Below are 20,200 nucleotides of genomic sequence, written 5' to 3'. Positions count from 1 at the left end.
CCTCCCTCTGTGAAAAGGGGAAATAACATCTCCACTGTAAAGTGCTTTGACATACACTAACAGAGGACTGCTGTCAAACCATAGACAGCAAATGATGCTCCAGGATCATTTATCCCCTCCCTCATTTGTGTGCTTCAGCAGATATCAAGAGCCACCAGAGGCAGAGAGCTGCCCTAAAACCTTTCTTCCCAGACCCTTCTGCCACTCATATCCTTGAGACCCTCCTCACCTAAACTGCTCCCTGGGCTATTTCCATTCCCATGTGCCTGCTCTCCAGCTGCTTCTCCTCAAACTCAGAGTCATCTTTACTTACCATCTCTTTACTTGTCACATCTGTTCCCAGCTTGTACCTCCAAAGTATGTGCAGAGCACAAGCAAGTCAAGTCATGGACGTAGTTGATGAGGAAACTTCCATAGAAAACAGACATCTAAACTAAAATAGCAGTGAACTTTTTCAAGTTCTCTTTTCACATGGTACATCAGAAATAACTTAAGCAGCGTACTGCTCAAAACCAACAAAACTTTTGCTTTGCTATAACAAAAAGGAGCAACCTTAATTTTAAAGCAACCGAGACAGCTAACAAGCTGTCTGTACAAACTCTAGACTTCACAGCAAAACCCAGTACCAGGAGAATAAGATATTTATACCTTAATAAACATGTGGGAAGCGAGCAGTTTAAAGAGAATATTGAATATTTTTAGAGCAAACTTCTAAAACAGCCGCTTTAAGAATTAAAGATATCTATATGCCAATGTTTAAAGAAGAGTAAGCTTTTCATATTCACTATGCCAAATCTGTAAGTAATTGCAAGTATTATTGTCAGAAAAAAAAAATGCTTTGGTCTTGCTTTAAGTGATAACTCCAATTCAGCATTACAGATGCCAACAAAAATCTTTATATCAAATAGGAATATCAGCAACAAAAAGGCATTTCAGAAATAGCTTAGGATAACTGGACATTTTCCAGAGAAATCTTAGGCAGGAAAATATATCCCATTAAGGCAGTATTTGAACTTAAGATCTTTTATATAAGCAGGGCACTTTTTATTCAAGACAGTACACTTAATAAAAGTGAGTGAATTTAAGTTTCCCTTATTGTTAGACTAGGAATTCATTCAATATATACTGTAATCTGGCTATAAAACCATCCTTTTTAAGCAGTGACAGAAGGAAAGCTAATCATTTGGCATCGTGGAACATCTAATTGAAGAAATTGCAGTTTTACCTTGTAGGTCAACAAGGACTGTCCTCCCCTACCCCTAGCAAGTGGCAAGCTTTTAGTCTGGTTGACAGAAATGGATAATCACAGGGTTTGGTTTTATTTAGGTACTTGGGATCTGTCTATCATGAAGTAAGCTTTGGATAACAAGGCCTTTCTGGTTCCAAACCTTGAAGAAGCTTGCATCCCAGAAAACCAGCTAACTTGGATAGCACCATTTTTCATTGTAGCAAATGTGTATTTTTGACTGCCACCCCCTACTAAATTATTGCCCATTCACACTAAGATATGTCACAGCAAACTAATGTAATGATGATTTATTCCTGTACTTACTCTGCTGCACTCAGCAGCTTGAGAATGAGACTCTGAAGGGCTTAAAAAGTATCAGTAGCTCACAAATGGCATTTAGACATGTTCAAAGCCCTGCAAGACAGTCAGCTGCCAAATCTTTAGAACCAGAGCAAGTCTTCCCCCAGTGGCAACACCTGAACAACCCTGTTTTTCTGTCAGTAAGAAAAGAGGACAGGACAAACTAATGGTTTGTTCTCAGTCTGAATGTTTTTACATTTCTAACTGCCTTTGACAATGAAAAGGAAAAATGAACCTACTGCTACTAGTGTACATAGAAAGCTAAGTTTTTCTTCAGTATTGAGGTTGTATTGATGGTAAAAATATGTCTCTCTCAAGAACTTAGGTATTTGGACAAAATGCCATCTAAGAGGTTGAAAAGATAAAAACAGAACAAGACAAACTATGAATTGTATTTAAGAGTTTCCAGCTTTTTGCATTTTGAGAAATAAAGGCACTGTATTTTTGCTACATATAGTGCAACTGGGCTTTATGTTGATTTACTACCAAAATAATTTTCCGTATCTCATTACCTCTTCCTAAGAGACATACATAAGGATATCTGGAATTTAGCCCACATATTCTAAGCACACAGCTAGTAAAAAATCTTCAGGGAGTTTGAATGCTTTAACTACCTGCTGATACCATATCGAGATGACATGGAGATTACTTGCAAACTTAATTCAAGTATTACTACTCCAAATCTGCAGTGATATATCACCAGAACATATCAGTCCACTACTTAGTGGCACATTCTGTATACTATAGTGAATTAAAAAAAAATCCCCTGTCCAAGACTACAAACTAATTGACAGTATGCAATTTGCACAAGAGACCAACAGGAAACAGTTCAAAGAGGCAATGTTTTCCTTTCCAATGTTCAGGATATGCAACTATCATACAATATTTTACGACTCAAAGCAGAAGTCATGTAAGCAAGAGACACCACCAAGAGTCTTCCTCTGTATCAGAGGACATTAAGCCCAACATTTTTGCACCTAATTCTGAATGTTCAAGACCAAGTCCAAAAAGCATTCCAAATTTGTTTCAATTCATATTCTTTAACTTCAGTCTTTCTTTTCCCCTCCTTTGTAAGGGGAGTGCAAAGAAATGTTAGACTGGCTCGTAAGCACATCTTTTTCTTTAAACCCTGGAAGGCGCTGGCATTCAAAGTTCTTTAATAGATAAGTGGAAGTCCCTATTACAGCATTGCCAAGTCACCCAAATCAGTCTAACAAGTAATAAAGCTAACAATGTTATAAAGCTAACAGTGTTATACTCTTCCAGCCAATCTTGCAAGTACATGCACAGCTGACCCATATACCAATCAAGTCCAGAGCCAGTGACTGTTTAAGCCCACTTTCTTCTAGCTGAAGAACCAGCAAAAGACAGCCAGTGCAGTGGAGCCATCTTTTGAAAAATGCTAATTCTCTCTGGTTTTAAATAATACAATGAAAGAAAACCCACATAAAAGTTGCCTTTTTTGACCATCTGCACAGATTCTGCAGTATTGCTATATTCCATCTGACACAACTGCACAACTGCCACCTCCTCAGGAGGACCCTTCCCTTCCCTTCCCCTGTTGAGAGGCAGTCCTCAAAAACAGCAGCAGCACAGACATAGCATGCAGCTGCATGACTTGTTTGTCTGCACATTTAGTGCATTAGGTAAGTACAATGCAAAAAACAAACCATTGGCATTTGCACTGATACCAGAAGTAACCACTGAGATTTTTATAGTTTGTAAATTCACTCTTGATATCTGTGTGCACTAGAGTCATTGCATCATGGTTGCATTTGAACAAAAACTGGATAGAAATTTAAGAGACTACCAATAGCAGTGTTTAAACAGCGAGAAGTCACAGAACAGAGAACCCTTTTCTCTTTTTAGCATCCAGTCACAGAAGTAACTTCAAGTATCTCAGTTATGTCAGAGGATAACAGCACTCAGGCATTCAAGCCAGCAGCAACAGCCTGCTTTACAACCCAGGCAGCGAGGTCATGTAACTTGGACAGTGATAGAGGTGGGAGTGTAACTCCTTACTGTAGACTCCATTTGGTACTCCAACTACTATGGGCTTGCTACTGCTAGAAGAGACTCACACATAGAAAAAACATTTACACTATGATGCTGTCAAGTCAGGTTTATGATTTTGGCCACATACACTTTTTCATGCTGAAAATGTATGAACAAAAACTTTCAAAGCAGGCAGCTTAAGTTAAAGTCTTGCTAGAGTATTGTGTCAATGCTATCTGGACATTCTCCACTGAGGATAATGAAGGTTTCGTGCAGAGCATGAGCTACAGTGTGATTGAACAGAGTTATAAAGCCCCCATTATGTCTTGTAGTCCAAAGTGCGAGAGACAGGTAAGGCAGTGAAGACAGATGTAGAAGCTATCATTGTCTTCATTCTTTTTCAATAAATCCATGCTTGAATGGCTAATGAAAATTCAAATGACTACTCTGAAAGAGCTGCAAAGACCCAAGTGGTCTAGAGCACAGACCTTAAAATGATTTAATTTCTTTTTACAAGAGGCAAAGTTCAGATGCTAGAAAGTAAACTAACATCCCAGATTTACAAAGGGAAGGAAAAAACAGAAGCAGGTGGTCAAGTAGCTAAGCTGCCAGAGCATTTGGACAGTAGCCAAGTGGCCTGAATTCAATCTTTAGTGAGGTCACCAGTGCGTCTCCCAACACACAGCTGTATTACTGTAAAACTTAAGTTATACTTTTGACAAGAAAACAGGAATCGTTTTCAAATACATATTTACAATTACAGAACTGAACTGCATAAGAGAACAGGAACTGAAGAACACAGTCAACTCTTCATGATGATTCATCAGTAAAAAGTTTGTGAAGCGGCCATTATGGGCATTCTTTGTACTTCTGCCGCACACCATCCATGATAATACAAGATCTCAACAACTGCCACCACTTTCTCTGCAATCACCATTTGACAGCATTTTGAGCATACTGGTATACACGTACACACACATTCACCCTCTTTTCTAAATAAAACTGCCAGCATTTCCAGGACACAGGCTCCAAGCAGTAGGCTATTAAAAAAAAAAAGAGAGAGAAAAGAAAAAGAAACCCACACACTTAAGAGTGTGCGATCAACCTTAGTTCAACATCAGTCTGAACAAATATATACCCTTCATTTTATTTAATAAATGGTATTTTGGGTACACAAGTTCTGCTAGTCCGTACATTTCACCAGTTCTAAATGAGATGGTGCAGATGCAGTACAGGGAATGCAAATACTTTGTACCACGAACAAAGCATTTCTGTAAGGCTAACTGAACATGTCATTTCATCAAGATTGTTTCTGCCACTTGAAAGTTCACCTACAAATGAAATTCAAACCTGATATCCATAAGGAATAGATACTGATGGAATCCACTACCCTGGTGAAGCAGCATTAAAGATAACAAATCTTTTCTTGCCAATATCTATCTTTCAACATTGACCACTGTCTCATTCATCTGTAGGTCACATAAGCATCTGGATCCTGAAATCGCAGCTAAACACTGTCTATTCATTACTAATGCATTAGCCCCTAAACAGCTGCAAGTACAGAATCTAGAAACAGCATTATCCTGAGGTCTCTTGATTCAGACATTCTTCTTAGGTCACAATTAAGACTTCTCAGCCAGAAGTTTCCAAGCGACCTTCTGGAAGGGAGAATTTTCTATGTCAGAAATAGCTGATTCAGAAGGCAGCAAGCTTACTTAGTACCACAGCACAAGCACTTTTGATTAGCCCAAAGCTCATTAGCAACATTCAAGAGTCTCAGAGTCATTATCTGTAAACTAAAACCTGCATGACCTACAAACTAAGATAAACACAACTGATTACAGAAAGTTTGAATCTGCGGTCCCTACCTAGAACTGCACAACTAAACAAAAAATGCCATGAAATTCAAGCTGACTCAAGTACTTCAAGAGTTTGACATCTTTTTGTTTCTGAAGCATGCTTTAATGACAACCAATTAGCACTGTAAGAAGTGTTACATATCTGTTCCAAAACATAGCCCCCAACAGCACATCTAGAAAGGACCAGTTAAAAAGACTGTCAAAATTCTGTGAGTTTTGCAACAACACTTTAATTATAGCTTCCGTACTGGATGGGCAGCAGATGTGAGAAAAAGACACCCTACCAGTGGAGCACAGAGAAGGCTTCCCACTCTTTCATACTTTTCGTTAGTTAGAAGTCGTCTTCCCTCCCTTCCAACTGGTAGCTTTCCTAGAAGCCTTTTTGCAAATCTTACTTCATGACTAGATGCAAGTGTACTAAGAACTAAGATCCTGACCTCTTTCCCTAACTATCACTTATTTAGACTCCATAATCCCTCATCCAGTACTGATCATCCTGTATTACTGTCTTTGCCAAGTCTTAACTTCCGAGGCCCACCTCTATCCAAGTCTCCCATCACTTCTGACTAAAGATCCTGCAGTAGCCTCATGCAGTGTTTCAAAACATTAAAAACATCGCATACACACTTACAGTAAAAACATTGCTTTTAGTTACTCAGGAAACTGAGTCCCTAAGTAACTTGTAACAAACCACAAAACAATCTGTATAAGATCTTTATGTATACTTTCATGCAACTGTGAACAATAATCTAAGTTTTCATACTTCCAGGAAAATAAACTAATACTAGTCCAACACTAATGTTGTACCAGAAGTCCAGAAATGGTCATGTTATTTAGGAGAAGCACAGGTACACTTTATGGTGGGGGAACGGTGAAGTTAGAGATAGTTCTAAACTATCATTGTAGATGATGGTGTGAGAGGCAAGGGCCAGACAAGTCTGCCAAGTGCTATTCATGCACACACAGGATTGTATGATGCGGCCTTCATGAAGGCAGCTAGATATGATATTACAATTAAAGTTTTATATAAACTCTTGTTTCCACCCCAAAAACTGTACATTTAAATCTGTATTTAAATCTGTACATCGTACTGTTTATGTGCTGCAATATTTTACACTAGCAGTACCAGTATTTCAATGTGACATCTGAAGCCACAGCATTCCTTTCACTACTCTGGGGCTGGCATGACATACCAGACTACACAAATTCCTTTTCACATTCATTAAATCAACTTCCACACAGAATACAGAAGGTTTTTTTTAGCTGATTCAAAATAACTTTTTAAAAACTGTTGCCTGGCATTAAGTTATGACTGAAATACACATTAATAGATTTCTATAAATCAAATCCTCTACACAGGAAAAATTATACTGTATGATGAATGTTCTGAAGTTCTATATAGAATTAAGTCATACCTGGCTAAATAGTTTTTCTATTAAATATACATCTGATAAGATTAAGCTATTCTTTTCCAAGTCACCCAAATATTATATCACTAAGTTGTCTTCATATCTATCCTTTCAAACAAGGTGCCAGTTTTAAGCACTCGGTTTTGTAAACTGATGTTGTAGATTCATAACAGAGCATATATACACATTTGAAAGCCAAGGTTAGCTAGGCTGTCACTTGAAAAGGAAAAAAGAAAAAAAAGATTCATGACAGCAACTGTTTGTTTCCTTTAATAATTTCAAAGATTCAGGGGAGACTTCAAAGGAAAAAAAAAAGGCATGTTCACATTTCAGACACATTACATATTTTAAGACCCTGTTACAGAACTCTTCAGTCAGAATCCTGGATCTGAGCCATCCCAACGATTCAGACATACAACAGGCAGCTTCCCGCCCTGCTTTCCAGTTCTTTGTGGTAGGGCTTAACAGCGGGAAGACACAACAAATTGGATACCCTGTCTGACAGAAGACTGGAAACACACTTAGTTGGAAGTATGTCACAAACAAGGTGACTGCTAACTTGAAGTAATTTGGAGAAAATACACGCACAGGTTATATCCCATGTCAGTACCTGTACTCATACATTTCTATACACCAAGCATACCACACACTCAGGGATTGTTTTAGATGGAAGTGCTTCTAAAATACTAGAATCAGTTCATATCTATTCTTTAACTTCAAAAAGAGGGAGGGGAAAAAATAATAAATACTATATATGCAATCCCTTAACTTTGGCTACCACACAAAACAAGTTGTAAGGATGTTGTTGCACATTTAACAGACACTGAAGTACCCAGTATCTCCACAGATAAGAGGCAAATCAAACATTCGTTCCTGTGCTAAGGTAGTGCTTATTTTATGTCCAAGACTAATTTCGGTACAGAACAAAAATCATGTAATACACACTTTCTCTAAGCTGAATTCTTGGTTCCATTTGGCAGCAGCAGGTTAGGACAGCTCGGCAGCAGCACCAGAAGCAGCTGTAAAGCTGCAGTTTCAAGGCAAGACCAGTCAAAAGCACCAGGGTCCTGCTACCTTTAGTCCTTCCCACCACCACCAGCACTGGCAACAGTAGTCTGGGAGATAATCCAAGCCCAGTTAGAGGTGCTGATTCAGCAGAAATCTCTGAGCAAAAAAAAAAAAAAAAAAAAAAAAAAAAGCCAAGTTTTTAGCTGAATCAGCTCTTCTCAACCATTCATCACAAAAGCTGCGACTAGCCTGAGAGAGGGGGAGGACTATATGGCCACAGTCATGCAGGCATGTTTGCACAAGGCTGTCCAGATCTCGTGACAGTTACATTCTGCCTAAGTTTTTGCCATGTACTGAAGACAATACACTATTCTGAGTTTCCTGAATTATTTTAACATATGGTACTACAGTTGTGCATGTTTTTATTCTACACAAAACCTCCCCCTCCATAAAAAAAAAAAAAGCAAGCTGCTGCATATCGAAATATTTAATTAAAAACCTAGTATTTATGGTCTGCAGACTAGTTTCAAGTCTTTGCATCAAGTAGGTAAAGTATAAATGGTATTTAAGGCAGGGCAACAGAAAACCAAACCCATGACAGTTCTGCAAGCAATAAATCTACTTCATAGACTAAACTAGCAAACTAGAATTTTTAGTTAAAGACTTTATTCAACAACTGCTGTTTAATTTATTCTGTATCTCTGCTTCTCTAAAACCAAACACCCTGCATTACACCATCATCCTACTTGGTCTTTTTTGCTGAGGAATAGACATGCAGACATGATGCACTGAAAGATGGCACAACTATCAATTTCAGAGCCACAGTTAGGCCCCAATTTTAAACGCAGTTATCTGGCTGCTCAAAGAGAGCGCTAGAGGATAAATTTTTAATTAAAAGTCCAAGCAAATATCTATTTGTAAGAGAAATTTCTCAGGTTTTCATAATGATTGAATGAAGTTACACTATCTTCCCTTTTATATATTAAATAGTTTCTTCTTCTTCTATAAGAAATCAAGGAAGGGGAGGGATGGGAGTAATAAGTACAAATTGTCTAAAGTGTGACAATTAACCTCTACACTTTCAAATTGGTGTTTTTATACATGTTTTAAAAGATGCTCAAAATAAGCACACATTATTTAAATGCACTGTTAATCAAGCTCTAGCTTACTCAACAGTACAAAGTCCTTGTAGAAGTAGAACAAAACCCATTTTTCTTGCACACAAATATAATTAAACCAATATTTTTCAGTCTTAGGCTTCCAAGTGAATTTTTGGAGTGTGACCAGACTTATTGTGCCTGAAGATAAGAAAAACAGTGGACCTGAACAAGAGAACAGGGAACAGCAGCAAAACTGACACCACTCATCATTTACACTGCCAGGCAGCCAATGCTTTTCACTGACAGAGCAAGTTTTAAATACCTGCAGAAAATGGGGATATGAAACAGCTTCTTCTCTGCTATTTCTTAAAGCAGGTTAGAATCACTCAGGTTGGGGAAAAAAATATTTATTTTCAAATACAATAATTCCAGTGGAAAAAACACCACAGTTGTTTCCAGAAGCACATACAGACAGCAGCTAAAAAGTAACTCTGCAGATGACTATGGCACTAGGGATTTCAATATTCCTCCTTATTGTAACCTGGAGAGACCATTACCTCAAATTCCTCAGAATCATTTAACATGTTGCATCTCAAAACAATCTCCAAAGATATCTAATTACCAAACCAACAGACACAAGAAAAATGCATATTTCTCTTAAAATCCATAATGTACTAAACTTCTACCCATTTTCAGCATTTTTACTACACTTTGAACAGTATTTCTGTCTACCAATAAATTGGAGTTTTGGGGTAATTAAATCATTACAAGAACTAAATTGTACACAGAAAAGACTACAGACAAATCTCTTCTTCCAATGTGATATTTTAATATAATATTTACAAAAAAGAGATGTAATAATGCATACCATGCTGTTAAATTCAATACTTCAAAAAACTTATTACATTCCCAGCCATGTAAGTAACTGGAAAATGTATAACTTGATATGTTTACTACTGTCATTAACATTTTGCTATTATATCTATCTAAAAAAAAAAAAATCTTTGGGCATATCTCTCCACTCTTATTTTACCTATTTAAATACAGGGAAAGATAGGAGTAAGTCCATTTGTTCAACACAGCTGAATATTCAGAACTACCTGGCCCAGTGAGAGGAATGTTAGCTTTTGGGCCTTCTGTTATTTCAAGGGAAAGAAAGGAAAACATTAAGTAATGTCATTTTGGTTTGAGTTGTAATTAGCTCTTCCTTTTTTCCTGATGTGGGTGAGAAGAGGAAAAGAAATAAGTATAGCTAAAGTAATGAACTCTGCACAGCATTGACTCGTGCCCTCTTACACTGAAACAGAACAGCGATCATCTTATTTCCCCCTTAGGATTTCCTCCTCTTTTTTTTGTCTTATGTTTTACAAACTGAAAAAGGAAGGAAGCTATTGTGGGGATGTAAAGGAATAGCAGACAGATAATGAAGAGTGTTTAAAGAAGTTTCCACTATTAACTGTGGATAACACAGTAGCCCTATAACCATTGTCCAGTCAACTGTTTCAAAAGAATGTATTCAGATTTCCACCACCATCCAACCAATTCCAATACTTAACACTATCTTTTTTATTATGATTTTTTTAAAAAAGAAAAATAGTTAACATTGGAAAGGAGCAATTCTAAATCCCATGCCAAGACAGAAACTGCAAGTCAAGCTCCTATCATCGTGGATACATTTACCAATTTACAACCTATAATCCATTTCTATATCATTTAGTTTCAGGGAACATATCTCAGTTGTACCCATGGAACTAGATGTAGCTTTAGGAACCACTGATGGCATTTAAATTTCCCAAGGCTACTTTTTCAAAAAATTGGGATGTCAGTACACTTAAAAGCACCTGTATGAGCTTTCCCTCAAGAACATGCGTCTTGTGTTTTACAGGCAACATTTGTTATCTAGGAAAACACTATATAAAGAGAATACTATTTAATAGTCATAATCTACCATATGTTATCAGGAATCAAGCAGTTACTCATTGCTGATTAACAATTGTTTCATAATACATAAACTTAGCTGCAGAAGTTGCAGCTTATGCAAGGAAATAAGAAGCCTAAACAAATGAATTCTCTGGCCACCTCCCTGAAAAACATCCTCCTATCCTCCCCTACAGAAACATGTCGTACATGTTTAGCTGTTTACACTATTCTGGAGAAAAAGTCAATATAAGGCATTTTAAAGTACTTGATTGCTTTTTGCACTGCAATCTGCAATTTCACTACTAGGTTGAAAATTCAAACCATTACCCCCCCAAGTGATCAATGACTTATGTAGTATTAGTAAGTGATTTTATTTTTAAAAAAGTAATCAAATAAACAGAATTTCAGTAAACTACAGAAGACCCACTCCTCTGTAATTAAGACTCACCTCTTGCCAATAGCATATACAGCATATACAGGTTCACATGTACTTGGTGCAAATTATTCATGAAAGTGCATACACATATTAGAAAAAGCAAAGTCAACCAGCTCTTAAATAAAACAGTGAAAACAAACAAAAAAAGACAAGCTGAAAAATACCAAACAGCTGATTGGAAGTGGGACTTAACAAGCTCATCATGTACCTACTGACCACATCAGATCAGCTGCCTGCTTCCAGGACCATCACACACATACTATCCAGTAATACAAGTAGTAAGGCAGAAATGAATTCAAGCTATTTTTTCCAATGCTTTATTCTGAACTGTGTTAAGTAACAAACTTTTTGGTTTATTACCTCATTTATTATTTGTATTGTTCACACATCATTGAAAAAGCTCAGTGTACTAGAGAACTGGGTAAACAGACTACCCACTTTCCCTTGTAATAGTTTTAGCAGTTATTTGTAGCTAGGTAGGAAAGTTTCTCAGGCTCATGTGCAACAGCTAAATTGACCTATTTCCTGTTCTCTCAGTAGTTTTTTTTGGTTGGTTGTTTTTTTTTTTTTTTTTTTTTTTTTTTTTTTTTAAAATCCTTAGATTAGCAGTCCTTCAGAGCACATTTTTGCCTCAGTCCACAATAGGACTGCATGACTTGATTTTATTACCCCTCCCTTGCATTTCCCTCATCCCTGTCAGAGATGGCTTTGAGCTGCACTAGTTCTTGTATCCACCGTGGAGCACCTGGAACTTAGCATTATTTTCAAACAACAGACAATGCTACCACAGAAAAGGATATGGAGGATTAACATAAGCCAGTGTGATGCAATTGCAAAAGAAACAGATATCACTTTGGGAATCACACACACACACGTTACCTGAAGGACACATGAAAAGATTCTTCTGATTTACTTGATAAAACCTTGGACATGGTCAGTGGTCAGTGGTCAACTGGTCAGTGATAAGAACACGGAGAACTACTAGGAATGGTTGAAATAACTGAGGCTATTTTGTACAGAGAAAATGAAACAGTCTTGGCAAGTCTTCATATAGGTAAGGATAATAAGAAAATTGTTTCCCAAGCGTAAAAAGCTTTCTAGTAGTACAATTGCTAAGCACCAACTACAGAAGTTGCATATGCTCCACAAACAGCTCCTCTAGCACATGCTGGCAAGCATCCTATAGAGTGACAGATGAAAAGTTCATTTGGTCTTGAGAAAGTGGCATAAGTCTCTCAAACCCCTTTCTAGCCATTATTTTTTCTATGTTTATATTGATCAAGTCTCCAAAATAAGATTGCAATCTCCAGATTTACAGTGTTAGATTTTTCTACCAGGTTAATCCTCTGGCTTCCAAATTGTTGGGAATTGGAGTGGTCGCCGCAAAGGCATTCTGCCTAATTCTTCAAAAAAGGACACATTGTAACAAAATGAGGAAGAGAAAGACAAAAGCCATTCAATAATGTACATAGTTACATGCAAAAATAGACATCAGTAACAAAAGATACACCAGACTGGCAGCGAAGCAATACCCTTCCATTTCAACCTTTATGTGTAGAACCACATAAAGAAAGGCTAGAAAGGACTTTGAGAGGTTTTTTAGTTTATTTCCTTGTACATTCACAGAATCAACTACAAAACCAGTAGCCTTGACCTCAAGCTTTCTCATATCAAAAGGAATAAAGAAAAGCTAATTTCAAGGAGTGAAAAACTCTGCTGAAAGTACCTCTGAACTGCTGAATACATTTAAGTCTTGGGATCAGGGAAAACCCTGAAGAGCATTTTGACAGCTTGATTGTTTGGAACACTTAAATTATGGAGAATTTTACAGACTAAAGCCTATACAGTGAATTACACTCAAATATCTGTAAACTAGGAAACATAAGACACGCATATTTAATTTGAACTAGTCTACATGTGTGTAACCGTATTTCCTACAGAAGTTATTTTCTGGGCTGAAGGATAAGGAAGCAAGGACATGAGTCAAAAGGCAGTCCACAATCTTGCAGCAATGCAAAAAGCAGCAGGTATCTACATAAGAGTGAATAACAGAGTATAGCTTCCTTGAGAGAAAAGGAAGTTAAAGTGACTCCATCATCTGTTTCTGGAAGCTCAGGCAGCAGTCATAGATCCTGTTAGCCCCTTCTAATAGAAATGACTCCTTTCAGCAGGCAGACTGAACTCTTGCCTTCATTCCTCATGCTGTTTAACTTACAACTCAAATGATCTCTCAACTAAACCTTACCCAGCTAGCGGCCACACGAGTCCAACACTCAGCTGAATGAAGGATAGCAAAAAAAATTCCCCCCAAAACCCTTCAAAACAATAGAATTGGGGGGGGGGGGGAGGGAAGTGTCATCAATACACAGCTGTCTCTATAGTATCATCATTTCATGGTACTACATATAGTAGTTAACTACATGTTACATACAATATAAGTAACGTTCCCCTAACAGCTCCATATGCATAGCAAATAGGAAAGATGACAGATGAGAACTCTGAAGTGCTCTTTGTGAGAGGGTATTGACAAGCCGAGCCAGGTCTGAGTTGTCTTCAGAAGATAAAGACGTTCAAAACATTACGTCCATTCTGGAGGCTTCAGATTTTTGTAGGCAGTTATTGAAAAGTCATTAATTTTGTGTGTACATACATACACACACACACCCCTCCATCCTAGTTTAGTCTCATTTTAAGGTAATTGCATTGATCTATCAACAGCCACAGAAATTAAGGCTAGTTATGACCAAAGTGGCTTTTAAAAAGTGTTAATCTTGATATTTTGCTCACCATGAGAATGCAGTCTGGTTTTTTTTCAGCTCAAAAAAACCCTACAAATTTAGATCAATTATTCTATTTTTAAAAAACAGAAGCAGTATTTTTAGTGGTCTTCTATATGAATTTAAGTAACTGCTTATATAAGCAGTTATTATAAGATCTCTATAATAATAATAATATAACACTTTAAGTTATTGCTTCTATAGAAGACCAGTAAAAAAAAATACCACCTTAACTGACATCCTAAACTGGTATAAGAGCCTTCAGGGCAATGTGTCATCTACCAAAAGTCTTCCTATAGTAAAGACCAAGTCTTGGGTCTCAGACAGATAGAACTCTAGCAGAAATACATCAAATGGATATGAGTACAGCATATCCTGCCACCTTCAGTCCCAGTACTCCATACTACCTCACTTTTTCCCATTTGCAAGTAACTAGCCCCACAAATAGTCACAAGGTGTAGCTAGTGGACAAAGACCATCCTCCTACTGTTCATTAGCTTGAATGGGCTGCATGAGTCCCAAGAGGCAGCATTTTTTGCCTCTTGTCACACTCCAAAGTGATTAGACAGCTTAAGGTAAATTTTGTACATGTCTTATTATTAGCAGTCATTAATACAAGACAAGAAATACAGGCTCTTCCATATGAAAATCTGAGGCAAGAACAACGTAACAGAACTAAGGAAATCAGATCCAAGGCTTTAGTTGTACTGTTTGGGGAGGGAGTGAAGCAAGACTGATGTTGGAATCATCTTTTTGTGTGAATTTAAACAAACATTATTTCTGAAGCCAGCATGGTTATTGACAGAGATAGCCTTTTTGACATAAGCCACATTGGCATCTTGGCCTCTCTTTTGCTGAGCTAAACAAACTGAGCCCTCTTATGATAAAGCTACCTTGCAGTCAAAAAAAAAAAAAGAAAAAGAAAGGAAAGAAAAAAAAAAAAAAACAGTGTGAAGTTAAAATACCTTAGCTAGCTTTCAAATGTGTTGCTAGTGAGATTAATCCCATTGCAACTCCAAAGAGCAGGGCATAAGCTAATTGATTTGGCTTTTGTCTACGCAGTAGCGAATCAGCCTCCTGTGATCAGCTAATACACTCTTGCCTTTTTTCCCCTCCTATAAACCTCAGCCCACAACGGTCATTTAAATGTTTGATTCTTCTCTCTATAAAATCAGGGATGGCCATCCTTCATATCCCTTTGGGAAATCAGATTTATAACTTAACCACACTAAAAATACCAAATGCTATTTCAACTTATCCAAGTTAAACTGGTATATTATGCTATATGGAATGACTTCACAATCTGGAATAAGATTCTGTTTAATGATGCATTCAACAACTATGTGTAATTATTCTCTAGTCTTGCACATTGCAATCTGAAAAAATACCTTTCTTAGGAAGTCAGACAAGCTATGTGCTCAGTAAACAAATATAAAATGCTCTGTACTTCAGAAAGCACAACTGCATCCTAACATACTCAGGTAAATCAAAAACCATAGATGATAGGGCATGGATGTGTATCGGGTGATCAAAGAAAAATCTGATCTTTCATATCCAGACAATCTAACAGAACCTTTGTCTTTACTCCAAGCAATAGCAACAAAATAAACATTTACTCCTGGGGTTTATTACAGCTAAAAAGCATCCAGTTTCCATCAACCAGCAAGAACTGTCTTTGAAAGCTACACTTACTGATTTAGTGTCTGCAAAGCATCCATAGCTGTACAATCTTAAATGGCTCATCTCAGAGGCTATTTCAGGCAGTACCTTATAAATTCATATAGAACAACATAAAATAAAAGCCCAACTCCAATACCATTTGATTTCCCCCACCCCCATTAATTCTATCAAACTGGTAGATCTGAAGTGTCACCTCTCCTACCCTCATTATCAGCCTGCTTTGTGCTAAATACTCATTGTAAGTGTCCAGTAGATCCCTTGTGTGATGTTGTCAGTAATTTGACACAACTGCTGACTGCATTAGACAAGAACAAATGTAGTATCAAAAGTGAATATAAAGAAGCTTAACCTTCCGACTACAGAATAAAGGTATCAAAACCCAGAAAAAGTAAACTTTTTCAAAAATGAAAATATTCCAAAGCTTATTTCTCCTTCAGTATCCTGAAGGAAAATGGTGACTAGCAGTCTATAGCCTTAGAAAGAAAACCCTAAAACTACGCAACACTCTTGGTACCATAGAAGTAATAATGTTCTTCATTATGGCAATAATTTATCTACTAGTAAATGAACTCAGAGTAAACCAAGCTGATCAGTGGAAAGCAACTAAAATTTATCAGCAACTAGAAGGTATAAGTTTCATAAATTTGTAGGAAAAAAAAAGTTACTTGTATTAAATACTCCTCAGAGAGGAGCTGGTCAGGCTGTGCAAGTGAGCAACAGCCACCTGGTTACCAGCAACCCTTCAGTGCAACCAGGTGGCTGTTGCCTGGTTATTCATCCATTTTGGCATGTGACAGTAGAAATGTGCAGCACACAGCATGTGCTGCAAAATTCAGATTGAAAATGCAGATGAGGTCTGATGTTGATGCAAGCCCTGAGCTCTCATACAAAGGATACATATGTTTGGTACAACTAATCAGGATTCTCAAAGGGGTTTTTATTATGCACCCATTTTACCAGAGCAGTTAAATATAACAGTATTAAATATATATACATACACACACACAGTTTGGAAACAGTAATTGCATCATTAAAAAAGTGTGCATGTGTATGTACACAGATCTTTGAAAAAAAGATTAGTTTTATTTATGAAAACCACCCAATATGAGGTTTAGAGAATTATATATGACAAGACAACTTTCTCTTGCCTCCTTTACCCTTGCCACAGAGTACAACAGTGTATAGTACAGTTGGGTGCAAAGATTTTGCAGACAGCACTCAAAATCTGGAAATAAACATGTAATGTAAAACAGTATCTGAAAAAGATTAAACAGCTTCTTGATATCAAGATTTTGCAAGGCATATATGAACTATGATACCACCCCTGTCCTAGGAATGAAGAACCAAATTTTAACAGTTGAACAGTTGCTTTTTGTTACTATCTTGAATAGTCTTTGAAAGGCACATTACAGAAAAAACACAGACTGAATCTAAATAAGAATAAGCATATTTCCTGTGACTATGATATTTGCACGAATAAAGAGGATTCTTGCAATGAATTATGTTTTTTCTGGTTATTCCAAAGAAATCTGACCCCTGAGAAATTACAACTGTACATCTTTACCAGGTGTAAGGTTTCAGTAACATAAGCCATCATAAGAAAAGAGCAGGACAATGATTCATGTTTAAGTACCTGACAAGATTTACTAAGCACAGAAATTTTTATCTGAGAGATATCACTTAATCATTTAGCAACAGAGGGTAATAATTCAAATCAGGAGGATGTACTTGGGTTTATTCAATTGTAAAGCATCATTTTTTTTCTTTTTAACATGGGGGGGGGGGAATCATCTTTAGCTCATAAGCCCATCTCCTCCAGAAAGGAGGTGGCAGTTGTGAGATAACCCATTATGCTCAAAAATAAAAATAAATAAATAAATAGACCAAGACGAGGGCTGCAGCTTGAAATACTTGGCTGCTAATATCCCGCATGCCATTCCGGGAAGTCCCAGAGCGGTTTTTAAGCCCCCGCCCGCCGCCATGAAGAAAGGCGGGCGGCAGGACTCATCAGGATCCTGCAGCCCAGCTGCGACCCGGCAAATACAGAAGTCGCGGAAACAAAACCCACCGACGAGCGCTGTTAATCCAGCGTTTGGAGGGCAGCAGCGTCCGCGATGAACTCCAGGCGGGACGGAGGGAGCCGCGGCGCGGGCGTCCCCGCCAGTCGCGCGCGCGCGCACCCACGCGCGCACACAACGAGGGTCTCCGCATCCCTCGCGCTCTCCCCGCCACGCGCACGGCCCCGCGCCCCGGCGGGCAGAGCCCCCGCCGGCGCTGCTGCCCGGGACGAGGCGCCGCGGCTCGCCAGGCGCCGTCAGAGCGCCGCAGGGAGCCCCGCCGAGCGCGGCGGGCGCCAGAGCCCCGCGCCGGGCACACCGGGTCGCGACTCCCGCCGCGACGCTTGGTCCGGGCGCCGCCAGCGGGGCGCCGCCAGCCCTCCCGCGCCAACAAAGCCCGCGGCCGCGCCGCCCCGCGCCCCGGCGGCACCGGCCCCGCGCCCCGGCGGACGGGCTCGGGCAGCGGCCGCCGCCCCCGCGCGGCGGGACCCCGCGGCCCGCAGCCGCCGCACACTGGGCACCGCGGGCGGTGGCAGCGCCGCGCCGCGCCGCCCGCGGCCTCACTCACCCACGCCGTACTTCTCGTGCTCCGTGGGGATCCACATGCTCGCGGCGCGGCGGCAGCCCCTCGCCGCGGAGCGGAGCGGCAGCGGCCGGCGAGCGCGTCCGCCTGCCGGCTGCTGCCGGCTGCTCCCGCTGCCGCCGCGCGTGCCCGCGCCTCAGCGGCGGCGGCGGCCGGGCTCCGGCGGCGCAGGCATTGTTCTCCCGCGCGGCGGACTGAGGCGCGCTCGCCGCCCAGCCAGTTATATTGCCCCGTCCCGCGGCGCCGGGGAGCGCAGCGCCTCGGTGCGGCCGCGCCCCTGCGCGCCCGCGGCCGGCGGAGACTACGAGCCCCAGCAGGCTTCGCGCGCGCCGCGGCGGCCGGGCGGGGCGGCGGCGGCGGCATGGCGGCGGCGGCGGCGCGGGGGGCCGCGCTCCCGCAGCAGCGGGCAGGTGAGCGCGCGGGCTCGGCGGCCGTTGCTCGGCGGCCGTTGCTCGGCGGCCGTTGCTGGCCGTGTGGGGGTTGGGGGGAGGGGAGCGGGGGGCAGGGCGGCTGTCGGCGTGCGGGTAGAGCGGCTCCCGCGGGCCGGGCGGCGCGGCGCGGGACCGCCGCTGGCGCCAGCGCCTCGCCAGCACAGCTCCCGTCCGGGGCAGCTGAGAGAAAAGTTAGGCGGGCTCAGCGCTGTGGTCGTTAATTGATCAGAGCAGCAGCTCGCAAACAGACCCCATCGTATGAAGAAAGTCACATGTTTAGGCCGGACTTCAGATGGAGAAAGAGTTTAAGTGTTTTTTGTCTGGTCCTGCTGATGCCACTCCTGTTCTTTGTAAAATACGACAGCTTGTTTGCTGTACCCAGATTTTGCTCTGTGAAACTGAGGGGACAGGAGGAAGGTTCAACAGCACATTTTGCTGGAGATATATATAGTCCCAGACATTGGCCTGGGTGGCTTTCTGACCCCCAGAATAAATCTGTATCTCCCCATGCACATATCCAGAAATAAGGAAAGGCACGTGGTGATCAGGGAGGAGCACAAATGCCGAAGCTGGGTGACAGGGAAAGTCAGGCACTGTGGGGACATCTAGTCCTCTATCCTTGATGAGAGGCCTGGAAAAATGTCGCTGTGCCCTTCTAAAACAGTTTAGCTAGAACTCACCTCAGGTAAAAAACAAGAAGTCCCCAGATTTAACTGATGTTTCCATGAGGACCCAGAGTATTGGGAAGCAGGAGCTTGTTCAGGTCATGTGGGAAGGAACAGATTGAAAACGGGAAGACCTCCAGTGATGTGCTACTCTGTTATGTGTCTGCTCTGCAGACCTTGCCAGGCCCAGATCATCTCTGTGATGAGTAAGTCTGTTTAAAGCAAATGTTTCTCAGTCAAATCATCAGTCTCACCTGGTAACTAGAAATTTTATGAGATGGTTCTGTTCAAGCAGAACAAAAAATTTAGTTTTCATTCTTTCATGTTTAAAGGAGGAAAGCAGTTCAAAATTTTTTCAATTCAGGTTGTCTTTTGCTCTCTAATGCTGCCAAGTTTTCCTGAATTATTCGGTCACCTATATAGTGCGAAAGACACAATGGAATGATAAGTTAGGAGCAAACAAGCAGCTTCAAACCTGTTTGTTAGAGTACATTTATTCTGCATCTGTCCTTCTATTTGTAAAACTTCTATAGTGAGTAATCTTCTAAGTGACTTTTGTGTTATTTCTTTAGTATGCATGTTGTTTCTGTGCATACATAGTATCATTTTAATTATGATAGTAATTGAAGCAGTTATTTGTATATGTTGTACTGTGTTCACATAAACTTTTCGTATAGAAAAGGTACACCCTT

General features: G+C 40.2%; 2 protein-coding genes across 3 annotated transcripts in view; one reads left to right on the top strand and one right to left on the bottom strand.

The window, feature by feature from the left end:
* The window catches only part of DOCK4 (dedicator of cytokinesis 4), a 249,333-nt gene extending 230,881 nt beyond the window's left edge, over window positions 1-18,452 (bottom strand). The window contains exon 1 of the mRNA XM_062583616.1: window positions 18,398-18,452. Within this exon, the coding sequence (XP_062439600.1) occupies window positions 18,398-18,434 (37 nt within the window). The 5' untranslated portion in view covers window positions 18,435-18,452. The remainder of the gene's footprint in view (window positions 1-18,397) is intronic.
* A 318-nt stretch (window positions 18,453-18,770) lies between these two features.
* ZNF277 (zinc finger protein 277) overlaps window positions 18,771-20,200 on the top strand; it is a 62,852-nt gene continuing 61,422 nt past the window's right edge. For both annotated transcript variants that reach the window (XM_062567024.1, XM_062567014.1), the window contains exon 1: window positions 18,771-18,822. In XM_062567024.1, the coding sequence (XP_062423008.1) occupies window positions 18,774-18,822 (49 nt within the window). In that variant the 5' untranslated portion in view covers window positions 18,771-18,773. The remainder of the gene's footprint in view (window positions 18,823-20,200) is intronic.

This window comes from Rhea pennata, chromosome 1, assembly GCF_028389875.1.
Source record: "Rhea pennata isolate bPtePen1 chromosome 1, bPtePen1.pri, whole genome shotgun sequence".
NCBI classification, from domain to species: domain Eukaryota; kingdom Metazoa; phylum Chordata; class Aves; order Rheiformes; family Rheidae; genus Rhea; species Rhea pennata.
This window is presented reverse-complemented; position numbering and strand designations above follow the sequence as displayed.